Source organism: Apteryx rowi, unplaced genomic scaffold (genome assembly GCF_003343035.1).
Source record: "Apteryx rowi isolate R43461 unplaced genomic scaffold, aptRow1 scaffold_180, whole genome shotgun sequence".
Classification (NCBI taxonomy): Eukaryota; Metazoa; Chordata; class Aves; order Apterygiformes; family Apterygidae; genus Apteryx; species Apteryx rowi.
The window spans coordinates 1,527,811-1,542,955 of NW_020448086.1; the positions used below are offsets into that span (position 1 = coordinate 1,527,811).

The 15,145-nt window shown below is 36.4% G+C and overlaps 1 protein-coding gene across 12 annotated transcripts in view; it reads right to left on the reverse strand.

Moving 5' to 3' along the window:
• Positions 1–15,145, reverse strand: part of UBR3 (ubiquitin protein ligase E3 component n-recognin 3) — a 123,802-nt gene that overhangs the window by 20,692 nt on the left and 87,965 nt on the right. For 10 of the 12 annotated variants that reach the window (XM_026061421.1, XM_026061420.1, XM_026061423.1 and 7 more), the window contains one exon: positions 7,622–7,727. In XM_026061421.1, the coding sequence (XP_025917206.1) occupies positions 7,622–7,727 (106 nt within the window). Of the gene's footprint in view, positions 1–3,512; positions 3,748–7,617; positions 7,728–15,145 lie in introns of all 12 variants that reach the window. The other 2 variants (XR_003252788.1, XM_026061433.1) reach the window with 2 other exon arrangements.

Sequence of the window (15,145 nt, forward strand, 5' to 3'; positions counted from 1 at the left end):
TTCTGAGACAAGCACAGAAGAAAGCGCTGGTTTGGTTCTTATTCCCATTTGCCATCTTATGAGAATGGGGTGCAAAGACATCACTTCTGAATCTGACATTCAGAAACTGAGACCATCTTAGATCTACCTCTCCTGCCATCACAGTGGAGGAGCTAGTTGGTTGGCTGTTAAATGCCATGGGAGTAACAGGGAAGGAGGATTTTTCTTTTCTTTTTTCTTTTTTTTTTTTTTGATATTTTTATCTCTATTACTACTACTGCAGAAGCCATATTGTGATACCCTAGCATAACTGACGCCCAATCTCCCATGGAAAACAGAGTCCTCAACGGCCTCTCACAATAGTAACAAAGAGATGCAAATGCTGCGAAGGAAAATATCTATCACCCACTTCTGAGTTCCTTTCAATTGCCATGTGCTTGAAATGGTCTTTTTCCTCCTGGAAGGGAACTTTCTCCTGAAAATTTCTCCTATTAGTCCTTATCCTTTTTCTTTTTTTCCCTCTTTTGTCATTCTTCTCACTTGTCAGAAACTGCATAGAAAATAGTATTCCCTCTCCTGGTGGGAGCTTTGCTTGCTTAGGACAGCTATCAGTCTCTACCATGTTTAACCTCACTGGGCCCTAGTCTATAAGAAACATCTGAGAAGTMAAAATACACCCACCTGCTACAGTTTCAAGGTTAGCTGTATGCTTTTTTGCAGCAATCCTAACTGTCCTGCAAGTAAACCATAACTGATGAGGATGCTAGATAGCTCTATTAAAATAAAATCCTTATTAAGATCAACCCCCAAAAGAACAGTCTCACCCTCTTCCTWTTGGTTGCACTGCAAGACCCTAGAGATTCCCAATGAGGTGTTTTTTTTAAGCCCTGGAGCAATTGCCCAAGTTTCTGTATGAGCAGAATGAGATCCACGAAAGCAACAGAAGGACAAGAAATTTCAGCACTCTTCTGCCTCACTCTACCCTTTCAGAGAAGGGCCGTCAAACTCCTGCTGCATCCAATTACTGTCGTTCTTCCACAAGCACCAACCTCTTTCCTCTGCTTCACCTCGGCTGGCACTGGCTACTTTATCACCTTAGCTGATGCCTGTGTGAGAAGGCACCAGCTCTCCTTGGTGCCATCTATCACACTCAGCAGGCAAACTGAGCTCCTGTACACTGCGTAATGAGAAAAGGTAAACCATGCGTGGTGCACCGTGGGTGCCTCTAGAGGATCCTTAGTGCCTTCTAATAGCTTTGGGAATCCAGTCTTCTGGGGCACAAAAATAGGATGCTGCTTTTGGAGGGAGGCTCCTAAACAGTTACTGATTTCATGAAAACTCAGATTCATCTCTACAAAAAGGCACTGCTGGGAGTCATTTGCGATATAAACATTTAACATGCAGGAGTAGTAGTTTAAGAAGAGACCAAAAGTGTTCTTTCAAGTGTGTTACCCATTCACACGTTTACCTATTCTCCTTCCCCTCTCTTCCAACTCAGTAAGGCACATTAGAGTCACATTCTGAAACAATCATTTTATAAAATGACTAAGATTTTCAGTCATTTTGTGCAAAACTCTCAGTTGTGAAAATGACCACAAGTGGATTGACTGGTCTTATAAATAAAAGTCACACACACACACAAAAAAGTCTAATTGGTCCTTTTAAGTTAACAAACCTCAAATAGCTACAGAAGAAATGCTTTCCATAATGCCTACTGCTATCATTGGGCATAGTCATAAAATGACTGTTCTAAAACTCTGGAACAYACATACATACACACACACGCGCACCTCCTAAAAACAAACAAGCAAACCAACAAGTATTCTAAAAAACAGTATATTAAATTTTAAAAATGACAAAGGGGGGGGTAAAATTTTCTAACATGCTCCCAAGACTCATTTTCAAAATGATACAGGCAATGAGGTTGCTGTTATCACTGAATTTCTCTAATTCGACTTTTACCTACAGTTAGTTTTATTTCATGATTATGACACAGATTTTTAAAATGACATCAAATAACCCTCATAATGTAATGACTTTAAAACCATGGACAAATCTCTCAAATTACTTCTCACCTTAATTTTTTTATTCATATACAAATTAGGGAAAAAAATTAACTTGGAGGAAGGTTAGGATAAAAATGTATATTAACTCCTTTTGGTCACATTTACTTGAACAGCTTTCTTATGGGGTATCAACACTAATTAATATCCTTTAACAGTGATTTAACAATTAGGTCAAATACCAATTCTGACAAAATTAGCAAATGTTCTTACATACACAGTGATTGACTGGCAACATCATAACTAAATGTGCTCATTTTTCAAATGCAGGAACAGGTGAACTATTTGTCTAATTTCTTCATTCCATATGAATTGGAGAAGTAAAGCTTATATTAAATGTCAAGGTTTTAGATAAGCTGCTTCAGTTTACATTAAGCAAGATAGCACATCAAGCACTTAAAAACTCCTCTGTCATTTGCTAAGAGCCTAAGCAACTTCTTAATTATGACACTGAAACTGAATTTATAAAGTGTGTTTAGGGTATGGAAATTACCCATCTTGTAATCCCCAATGCATATGTGAAAGCTTGATAAATCTGACTTTACAAAAGATTTTATTCGCTGCYTATGTGGCACAAAGAAGGCTAGTACAATTTCAGATGGGACTGAAGTAATATAAAAGGAAACAAATGTATTTTATTTGTGTAACCATTAAAAAAATGGGTAGAGTATATACAATGCAATATAAACACATGCCAAAATAAAAATGCGTTGCTTGATTTTCTCTGTGGGACTGACCTCTCCTCCAGTCCAAGGTAACTGGGCTGCACTGCTTTCTGTGCCAATACCAGAGCTGTCTATCAGCTGACATGACAGCTTAGCAACTCTGCCTCTGCATTCAGCATCCTCCTCCTGAGAGATTACCTGGGAATTACTTCTTTGGGAAAGGATGCAGACGAACGGCAAGTTCTGCTTTTCTTTGAAACAAGAGGCATCTGCTTTTGGCCTGTCTCTACATATATGCTCTCCTTCCCCTCTTCTCTTGGCTAGAGAGACTTAAGATTTTTGTCTCATGCTAACTCCAACCACTTATAAAGGTAGAAATTCAATAAATAAAGTGGAAGTTTTGAACATCAGGCCTCTTAGGACTGTCAGAAAGAGAAAATCTGAGACAAAAGCTTACACACAAAGGCTTAACTGACTAGGGCCAATCTACATTTTCTCTAGGATTTGTAGGATGAGAAATACAGTCCATGAATCCCAGCCTGCAGAAAGGTCAGAGTAATACATGATTACTGCTGTTCATCATTAGAAAGTAGAATTGTACTATCTGTTCTGGCTACACTCTAGGATATAACCAAAATTTCATGTCTGTTCTTCACTGAATCACAGCAGATTTGGACCAGGTCAGTTCTTACACAAGCCAGGGATTTCACTGACAGTACAAACACTAGGCATCTCCCATTCTCCCTTTCACAACCACAACCCCAGCTCTCCCTTGTTACCCACTTTCAACCATATTGAAAGTAACCTTTTTTAAAAGCTGGGTTAGTTCATTATCCTTGTTCATCATGCAGGCTGTTCACTGCTGTATCAGCACAGCTGGAGGAGATGGTGAGATACAGTATATGGGAAGATATAAAAGGCCAGGAGCAGGGACTCCTGAAGCTGCCGTTGCTGTCAAAACCTCCGTATCATGAAAAACGTCCCAAGGCATTGGTGGTTCAGTTAGGACTTCTGTGTTTATTGAATAGATCACATAAGTCCTGTTGCAGAGAGAATCATAAACCGCATGTACAAATATATATAAATATATACACACACACGTGCACACACACACACCACCTTCTGCACAAGCCTTAACTAAACTGCCATCGTCCCATCATCCTACCTTCTGTGTGTCTTGGACTATCTTTGTAAAAACAGTTTTACTTTTCCAGTTTCATATCAGTTTTTGTGATGGTGACATGACTTAAGACTTTCCCACGCGCATTTGCTCACTCCCATCCCTGTGCTGCAGTTTGTAGCCTGTGTAACACTATAAGCAACCACTGAAGTGATCTAGCTTGGGAACAAAACAACAGCAAAACACTTCAGTAAAAATAACCCAGAGCATTTCAGCATTTCAGTCTAGGATGCAGTTCCGCCCTCCCACCCGCTCCCGGGAGGGGCTTCAACTTCAAAGATCCTTAATGCTTTACCCAATTGTTCTTTGCCATCACATTTTGACTGTCAACACAGAATTCCCAAAAATTCAGCCTTCATAGAGATTTAAATTAACAAAATGTATATCCTTTTATTTCAGGTTTGTTCTTCCTGAAACTCTGGTTATTTGGACTGGTCCATTATACCCACATTTGGGTCTAGTAATTATTGCCTCCAGCTGCTCCTTCTCTGCCCCCTGCCAGAAGCAATTATTCCCCACTTACACCACAATGATTGTTTATTTGATCACCATTGAAGTCAGATCTGTCCCTAGCAGAACAATTTGTTTAACCACAGCCTGCGGAACCAAGTGCATACTAAATTTGACTAAAAGAACTGCATACCAGAAAGAATCCACGATACTCTGGTGTAAAACACTCCATACTAACTCCACTTACTCTCAAGAGTTTCACAGTTCATCAGATCTAGCTTTACCTTTTTCTTTTCTTCCTTCAAGTAATTCACATTATTTAAGTCTTTCTTGCTCAAAATTTCCTTATTTCTACTTTACCTGGGAGTCATTGCATGACTCCTATCTTTAGCAGTTATTTTCAACTACAGAATGATCTAGGTACAGTTATGGAGGAAGACGCTGGACAGAATAGGGACTTTGGGAGATATATCAAAGTAATTCTGTGAAATAGTGATAGCTGGGTTGAGGAAAACCAAGCTAGAAATTGTGAGCTCTATATCAGGGTAATTTTAATTCTAAATATTAATGTATTTAAATAAAGTGATTACAATTAAATAAGGATATAAACATAATGTGCGGATACTAGTGTTCCGTAGATAAAATTCAAAGTTAAAAAAGAAAAATAAATAATGATGCAATTATTTCTTTAGAAAACTGCTTTCAACTGAAATACTACGTAAAAATGAAATAGAAAAATTGAATATGTTGCTGAGAAGTTTTTTCTTTTTCTTTTTCTTTTTTTTCCAGGAAGTCAAAGATCTTGGATAAAGAATACTCTTCTCTGTGATAACGGAGGTTTTATGTGAAGCTTACAAGCAACAAGTAAGTAAACTAACAACGCTTGGTTTAAAGATATTTAGCTCCTGTGAGTTTGCTGATGCTGCACTGTCTGGAGTCCCAATAATATAGTCAGGTCACACAGATCTTTTTCTCTCATCAACATTCATTTCTACCAGCCTTTAATGAGAGTCTCACGTACTGGTCAGGATGACAATTCAGATTGCTTCGTTAGTCTCAGAATGGCAGAGTACAATTCACACCCCAAACCTCCGGTGGCATTTCTCCTCCAGCCTCTTAACCTTCTTCAATTTACAGCAGTGTATCACCTTTTCATTACTCTGAGTGCTCTTTCCTGTACCTAGAAAGATATACTATTCTGGATTTCTCAAAAGGCTCTGTGACTCTAARAAGTGTACAATTAGATCACACCAATCATGTGAAAGCAATCTTCAAGTGAAACTACTTCTTTGAATTTCTAATATATAATTATAGGAATCCACCTTATGCCATTTGTACACATTAAAAACATTATAGCTTCAGCTGTCCAATAATATTGCTCCTCCTCTGCAAGCTTTCTATCTGAAAACTTAGAAAATTAAAAAAAAACAGATGCAGAACAGTGTTAGAAGGTTAATGAATCTGGGGTCTTGCAGATTAAAGCAGGAAAAGCATTCCAAGACATGAGCAATTAGGTCCTCTTACTTCTAATGAAAAAATTCCAGTTTGATTGCATCCAACATCTCAAAAGTAACAATATCTCATGGCATGACAGAAGATACCTCAGGTATAGCTTCCCAAACCATTCAGGACTTTTTATAGTGCAAAATCAACAACTACAGCCCTACCAAGAAATCTGCTGAAAACCAGCGTATAAAACAGGACTGCTCAAACACATTCCCAACATGCAATGCCTCTTGCAAAGCAGGCTGTTAGATTCTACAGTTCCACTAGTTCCCAAGTGGTTCAAAATACAGCCTAATCAAATCTCACTTGCAACAATCAAACCTCGATGTGACATATGCATGGTTAATTCCATCAAGTCTCCAATGGCAAGAAAAAGTTGCTGGGCTTGGCAAGACGTGCAGAAAAAGGAGCTGCTTCCAAACCCAGCAAGATTTTTACAAATATCCAAAACGAGAAGTGCAAGATCAGTCCCGCAGCCATTTCCAACTGTCAACAACCCATCAATGTGATCTTCATTTTGCTTGGTACAACTCTCAGTAAACCACACTCCAAATTTATCTATCTTGTTCCACTGGCTCAATCTAGGTCAGGGCAGAATCACATGAAGACACAGCACCACCAGCATTTGAGGGCTGCATAGTTCACGTCCTCTCAAAGAGGTTTGAATACATAATAAATAAATAAGGTTTTTAGGTTACAAAATTCTTGACAATTTGTTCTGCTAACAATTTATAAACTAATCTGTTATTCTAATCTAACTATTGCAATAATCTCATGTTGATGGCAAAGACCTGGGTCCAAGAAGACAAACAGCAAAATCTCAAACTTGAAGCAAGCACAAACATTTCACTAATTTTTCCTAATTTGCAGATTATGACCATGGTATCACTATCCTAGATCAAATTTTGAAATCCCACAATGCTTTCATCCTTAGGCTCCTAGAAACACACTGATGAATATGCAGCTGGATAGGCACTTGAAAGACAAAATCTTCAATATGATTTCAAGCTATGAAGTGGAGAGCTTAGCTATGAAGAACATGCTCAAGGTACCAAGAAACAATAACAAAAAAAAGACTGTTTTGCTCTTACACTGTTAACTAGGGGAAGAATTCAAAAAATAATCATCTGGTTTTAGGCAAGAGAGAAGTAGTGATATGACCCCTGTCAAGGTAGAATCTGAAAAATGACAGGTCTTGAGAAAAGTAGGAAGATGAGTCCTTGCGAAATAGAGATACATGGCTCCATTTATTTCCTTGCTAATCCTTGTACAGGTGTACACTGTTAATGCTATAAAAGCAAACTCAGGTAAATAGCATGTTTAAAATAACAAGCAGGATGAAATATTTTAGCTTAAATCGGAATTATTTCTCACATATAATTAGACCTACTTACGTCATTTCTGTAACAGCTATTCATCATTTACCAATGTTCAGTAAGTTATTTAAATTATTTATGAATTTAATCTTGATGTAAGTTTTGTCTAGCGTCCGTACCAAGAACAGAAATGCACCAAAACACTTATCTAATACTATGAAATCTGCATGCACTGAAGCTTGGAAGTGGTGTATTTAAGCTTTAGCTCAAAACAAGAATAGTTTATGTAAAAGATAATTGAGAATTTACTTTAAAAAATATAGATGTGTACTTCTTAGAGGTTAAGTTTTGCAGCCCACCTCACAGAGAATTTAGATTAAGGTAGAAAGTTACTCAAAATCCCTCTGTAAAGACGTTTCATCCACAAGGTAAAACTGTTATTTGGTAAATTAAAATACTTGCTCTGAATTTTTATCCTGCATCAGCTGGGTTAGTTTTCTCCAGGGATTGTACGCAGAGTCAATACTGTAGAGGCGCATATGCATGGCCAACACGTGGAACAGCTGATCTGAAAGGTGGAGAAGAAAATTGGTAATTATTCTATACAATAGAGAATTTTACATTAGCTCAACATCATTTATTTTGTAAGATTTTGCAAAGTCTTCTAGTTCCAAATGGGCTGGTACCTAACAACATTTTTTTAGAGGTTTTGAAGAGCACTAAATTTTCTACAGAAGTCAGTGAATATATGCATGTACATGAAGAAAGACATTTTTTTCTCTACTGAAATTTTGGAAGAGAGAAAGGCTGCTTAGAAAGCTACAAACAGATCTCTGGTATTTTAATGCTGGTAAAACACCAGGTCCATATATTTAATTTCAGGTCTTTTTAACCATACTGTTTCATATGTTGTTACATTGCTAAGGGTCCAGGCCAACTTTCCTTCCCTTTCTAGTCTGTACAAGAAGCCATGTTTTGCTAAGTATCTGGTCTGAAAGGGGACTGATATGCTTATAAAATATAACTTTTATTCCTCTCTCACACAGACGAAGTTCTGTGCTCAACATACCTAAAGCTAAACTAAAGTTGCTAGAAGTTCTGGTCTACAGCAGGACTACTTCAGCCCCTCATCCTTCAAAGATTTTTCCTTTTGCCTTCATAAGGCTATTTTGTAGGTAACTTTTGGAAGAGAAAAAACAGATCTTCTGACTACACCACAATGACACCAAAGCAGCAACGGTCTTCATAATGGCATAGTTTTATCTACATAACCTGCCCGCAAAGTTTGCTGACACTCATCAATCCAAAAGCATCTGTACATCCATTGTGTCAAAAAGATACAATCTGCAAAATACTTTCAAAACTTTTGACCAAAGAATGCCAAGTTTACTATTCACGCAGATTACTACAGTACCAAAAACTAAAATGCACTGTTTTAACTTTTCTGTGAATTATACAATCAACACAAATATAGATAACATCTAGTCTTTCTCCCCTCTCTTAAGCAAGCCAAGAAGGCTGGCACAATCTATGTATACAACATCTTCAGAGACATATGTATGATAAGAATCTCAGACTTCACTTCTTCTGTGTTTTTTGTACAGTTACAGTCTAGGCAAATATGTGTATTTTTATCTTCATATATTTATATTAAAATCATATTTTAAAATATTATCGCCCACGATTTTGCTCACTTTTTTCTTCCCATCATACTGTCTTGCTTCTTGCTGCCACATTTGCTTCCCCTGTTCAATTCTTCTGGGAGACTCCTTCCCTTTTTCCCCACTTTTTATTTTAACATTTCCCCTTAGTATCTTGCCATCTCCTCTTTTTACTCGTTTATTCTTTCAACTGATCCCTTTGCTTCATAATCTCCCTCCTTTCTCTCTACAGCCCACTCACTCAACCTACACTCTCACTTATAGGTCCTCATTTTTAAGTAGAAATAGCAGCTATTAATTTATTTTCCATAAATAGACAATTACTCAGAGGTATGCAGTGGCCAAAAAAGTCGCATGATGAAGTCAGCTGACTGCCAGAGCCTGAGGGCTGTAATTAGCTCCTGGGGTTTGTAAAATAATTGAAGATGTAGATGGCATTGGAATTGATTGCTGTCACCTGCTTTCTGAATAAAAACAGTCAATGAGGACAAAATAAGTCATCTTTTCTCCTGGCAAGAGATTCTAACAAAACAGTGCTTTGCTGATGGACTTCAGAACCCTGAAAATATACTGATTTTCATAAAACTATACTGCTTTTTTTTTTTTTTATTTAAGTGAAAGCCATGAAAGTATTCATTCCTTCCCTCTTGCTTTTCTGCAACTAAAAGAAACGTCAGTCTTTTCCAAACTGTCCTCAAAAAAAAAAAAAAAAAAAAGGGGGGGGGGGGACACTATGCAAAAAAAGATGCTTAGCATAATTAATTAACCCTCTGTTCCTTTAATAGCTATTTTCCTGACCTTTTATTTATTACAAAATTATGCAGGCAAGTATCAAATTCTAGCACTAGAGAATCTGTGATCTCCAGCTATATAACATTTGTGGAGTCAAGACACATTCTAACATTGATTGAATTTGAACAGAAAAATTTAGTTTAGCAATCTTGTACAATGATCATCTTTTTTGTGTGTTATGAAGACAGCAATCTTAGTGCTTTACAGCAAAATGTGTTGATAGCACATGAATGTAAAGCTTGGAAATAGGTAATAAGATGTGGTTACATTGACCTTTTATAAAACACTTTTTATAATTTGATTTTAAAATATTAAGATATTCTCTAAGTCAATGCAGCCCAGTCATGTACTTGTTTCTAGACCCTGAGTAATGAAGGAATAACATTGCCCCCTAATGGGAACACAGTAACAAAAAGCTACCTGATAGCTGTAACTTTCAAAGTTAGTAGAATTAAATTAAATTTTTCTATTACTTTGGTACTCTCATTTTTGAGAGGATTGCTAACAATTACAGAAAAATAAGGACTAGCCAGAGGAAGATATACAGGATTATTTCTTCACGAACATTTTTGTTTTACACCTCAGTAACAGTGTGAGGACACATCAAGTGAGTTTTCACAGAGAAATTTGTGTGTTAAGTTCATATCATGGTTTACTCCATGGTTAAGTGCCCACATGCCATGATTTTATTTTGTCCTTTTTTTTTTTTTTTTTTTAACTGGAAACATTGTGTATCCCACGAGAAAGCACCATTCTGAAATGTAAACATAAAATAACAGAATCTCCTCCCCTTATCTTATACACTATTTAGAAACTTTAAAATACACATCTGCCTTTTAACAAGTAGTAGCAATACATTAACATGACAATGGAGCACAAACCATAATTCTGCCTAGTCTTGGCCAGAAAGAAAAGGCAGGCAGTAACTCGCTAGGCTTTCCAAACTGCTCCACAGCTCACAGTGCATCTTACGGGCAATTCCCACAAGGATAACACCTTTATAGATGAGAAAGGCAGGACTGGTGGCTTAGAGTCTCCAAAATAATAGTTAACTGAAATTTGGTAGAAGTCTATTCATTTAAAAAAAAAAAAAAAAAAAAGCAACATCAAGATTACAGATTTATTGATAACTAATCGTGATAAATGAATAGTGAAAAGAATTTTCATTGGGTCCTCCAATTTCTTCTAAAAATTTTGTATTATCAGAAACAGACTGCATCCAGTTAAATTGAATAAAAACAAAATCTCAAAATTTGAATAAAACTTAGTACTGAAAGTCAGGAGAAGTTTGGCAGGATTCCAAAATTTAGACATTGAAGTGTGCAAGATCATTATTGGGTTTTAATACATGTTCATATGACTCAAATATTACCTACACTGAAGCAACTTAGATGGTCTTTGCTTTCACATAATACATGTAAAGCTTATCTTCTAAAAAATGCTTAATAGTATCATCTAGATTCACCAGCTAGCCATTAGCTTTAACTTTGATTCATAGTAGGTTTCTCCAATTCCATTTCTAAAATCACCAAAATAAATCTATTATTCCCTACAGCACTACTGGCTCTCGATACGTTCCTTCCTACTGTTCCTGCAGCAGCTCTACTTTCAGGGTGCTCCTCTTTCACCACAGGATAAATGAACTGAATTGGAATCGGTACTTTCAAAAGAGCAGCTGAAAGCATAAGACACTACCTTTGCGCTGGGACTGAAGCTGTAGGAGGAAGCGTTCCAGTGCTTCCTCTCTCACAACAAACAAGGATAATGGGTATTTTGTCTATATATCCACATTGCCTGCACTAATAACTGTAGTTGCATTCTTTACTTTTATATAGATGTCAATAAAGCACTTAACATTCTGCCTCCCAAAGTGCATAAAGCAGGAGGATTAAAGGTGATTTCACAGTTCTTTCACATCTATCACAGTATACACAGAACAAAAGAAGACTAATTCAGAGAGATGACCAGATAGGGATTTGATAGGTGAATGGCAAAATTTAATCAAACCCTGTGCTGAACTTACAAAATGAGTAACTCAAGAAGTTATATGCAGTTGATCTCACTTGTAAACTTGATCTGTTCTTCTCCAAAGTGATCTTGCATTTCTACAAGGTATTCGCTTTGCTTTTTTTTTTTTTTTTTTGTCTCTTGACCATAAAGAAAAATTCCAAATTACCAAAGTTGAAATCAGAGGATTTTTTTTTAAACTATTTCCATTTACACAGTATATAACAATGTGCTGTAATAATGATGACAAAGAACACTAAAGGGTTAGCTGACTCTCTTATTTTGCTTGCAAAAGTCCAGATGACATTTTTGTTCCCAATCTTTCTCCTATTTGTATTTTAGAAGTATGTAAATGGCACATAACCACTGTCATGAAAATCTTGTGGTCCAGTCTATTTTGAGTAGTCTTCATTTTGGCTATTTTGATCCAGTCTTCTCTTTTCTCATTCTAGAAATTAGTGTTCATAGTTACAATGTCAAAAAGATCACAAAATATAGCAACACAGCAGTTTCACTGCAAGTGGGATGGAAAACATCCTTGTCTCAACTGATGTGTGAAGAACTTACCACACAAGAGACATTATCCCCTTTTTCTCTCAAAGTCTGCTGGAACTATGAAGAAGAATGTAGATCATAACAAGAAGCACTTGATATGAGCAGATGGGAATTGTTTTTTTTAAATAAGGAGATTCAGGAATTTTTTGTCCTTACAGAGCTTTTGTAGTCTACTTAGCAATAGCAGCTGCAAAGACCTGCTGACAGCACCTTCCCATTCATCACTGATCCAGTAGATAGGAATCAGTTTAAAAAATTTTTTGAAGGTTAGGAAAAGCTTATTAAGGCATTAAGAGATGAATAATCTTTATAAAATCTTTAGTCTTAATTGCTGATGAAGCAGCTAATTATCCTCTGCACCAAACTTGCCAGTGTAAGAGAACATCTTCAGCGATGAAATTCTCCTTTCCTTTAAGGACTGTATCTCTTCCTCCCCCCCYYCCCYTTTTTTTTTCATCCTCAGGCATGAATGGCATGTCAAGCTTCTTAGGAAACAGTTGGGATCCTCTGTTGTTGAGAAAGATTGCTTTTTCAAAGTTAGGATGAATGGATGCCACCAAAGATCTGCAGATTGTCAGCTGCTAACTAAAAAAAAGCAGGAGAGGCAAAGACACCCCCAGACACTAAGAATGACCACTGACAATGCAAATGTCTGCACATACCTTCACAAAACCCACTATATGAAAGGAAAAAAGCATTACTGAAAAACAGTTTTATTCTATTTTCCTTCCTTCAGTGACTGCAGAAAACTAGTTAGGAATCTTTGCAACTATACTTGTATTAGTAGATTACAGAAAGGACATGGTTGCATTGAGCAATCCATGAAAGAATTAGCTTTTTCTTCCCACAGGAATCAACCATACTTACTAGTTCCAAGTATCATCGGCTATAAGGATAAAATGGAGACAACCATAAYCATGAATGTGGTTGGAAAATTTGATACAGAAGGAGCATATATGTGCAAAGATAATGGCATGAAGGGCTTAGGAAATACTTCATGTCAATAAGACTTTCTGTGCTTGAGAAAACAGTAAAAGCACTGATTAAACTGATGCTAAAACATATTCATGAGGAATGACATCACCAAGCCACCTACAAATGCAAAATACAGAGTTTTCAAATGAACAAGAGGACCAAAATAAATAAATAAATAAATAAATAATCAGTGTAATGATACAGTGGTGGTTTGCAACTGCCACAGAAGGTTATGAAGGTGCTGGACACTTTATTTAAGGCCAGCTTACATGAGTCTCAAGTACTTTTTGATGTCTACTGGTAAATGAAAGTCTTTTCCAAATAATGCAATCGATGCTGAAAGGCTACTAACTGAGAGGAGCGCAAGGATACAGAGCTCCTATGCAGGGAAGCTGAAGCAAGAGGACAAGGTGACAGAGTATGTAATCCTTCCTGAAAAAAGCTACACCTAGGACAAGAAGAAAAAGGAAAAAAGAAAAGAAAGCAAGAAAAAAAGAAAGAAGGACTCATTAAAAATTAAAGGAAAAAGAACTACATTTTMAATTCATTTATAGAAAATTATTAAATTTTGTGGAACTGTTAATCCACTATTGCGAGGTTACTAGAGTCATAATCACACAGAAAAGCACATATACACATATTGAAGAGACAAATATGCATAAATGGTACAGAGGAGTACTGGTTGTTCCACCTTAATACTGTCTTCTAAAGCATCTCTATAAACACTGAACAACAAAAACAAAACAAAACATCAGATCTCTTAAAATTCATAAAACAGAAAAATAAAACTTGTACAATTGTTAGATTTAATTATTACCTGGAAACACGAGACTTTGAAGGCCTTAGACTCTAAAACTTGTGTAATCCTTAAAATAGGACTATTTTTAAGTATCAGGCTCTGTTTGCACTTTTTCATACTGTATAGTAACACTTACTCATACATACATGCCAGACGCACACAAAACTTTAAAACTTAAAATGGCAATTTTATGGCCAAAGTTTCTTCATCATTCTTGTCACACAGACTCAGTCACTGACACTAACAGCTACATTAATCATTTTTAATTTTGCTTCCCCAGAGCAGCTGCCCTCCTGGTGCAATCTACTCAAACAGCTCTTGACCTATTTGTTCCCACCATCTTCCCCGACGCTTGCTGCTGTAGCGGCTCACCTGGGACAACATATTCCATTTGCTGCAATATCTAACCACCAAACTTAACCGTTGTTACAAGACTACTGCAGAGTGGCGTGCTTAATCACAAGAGAGACACCTCATTATCTCAGACATAAGAAAAACAAAAAAGGGGGTGTGGTTCAGACTAATTCTGCTGTACCTGGAAAGAATCAGGCTTAAAAATGAAAACAGTTTAATGCTGTACAAATAAGAGATCAAGAAAATAGTATACGTCTTCTAGAAAATGCATGAATTTTAAAATCATTCACTCCTTACTGCATAAGATAACAAAGAGGCTGAAGGTATATTTTAAGTAAAACTGCAAAAACAAGAAAACCTCTTGAAAAGAGACATGAGTATGGAAAGGTAAAATCTATTATAGAAGAAATACCTAAAGAACTGCAATTTTTTTTCTATAAATGAATCTAAATATATATGGAAGGAGCAATGAAAGAATAAGCTMATTTAATCATATAATCATATAACCAATTAGTTAAAATAAACCTGCTATATAAGGAAAAGTAATTCTGCTGCCATTAGTCATAATTAGCTTACTGCCCAAAACTAAATATACTAATACTAAATGGAAGTAGAGTCTGTCAGATCTGTTCTAGAAGGACCTTGAGTTACCTTACATTAAAAATGAGCCTATCTCATGGCAAGATTAAATATGACCAGTTGGTTTGTTACTCAACCTTAAAACAAAAAATGCTAATACAGTATATGTGGCAAGGGAATGTTCTAATAACGAATAATGACATTTACGTCTCCAGACGGTTTAAAGCAACAACAGTCATATACACAGGGTCTTCCATCTGAAAG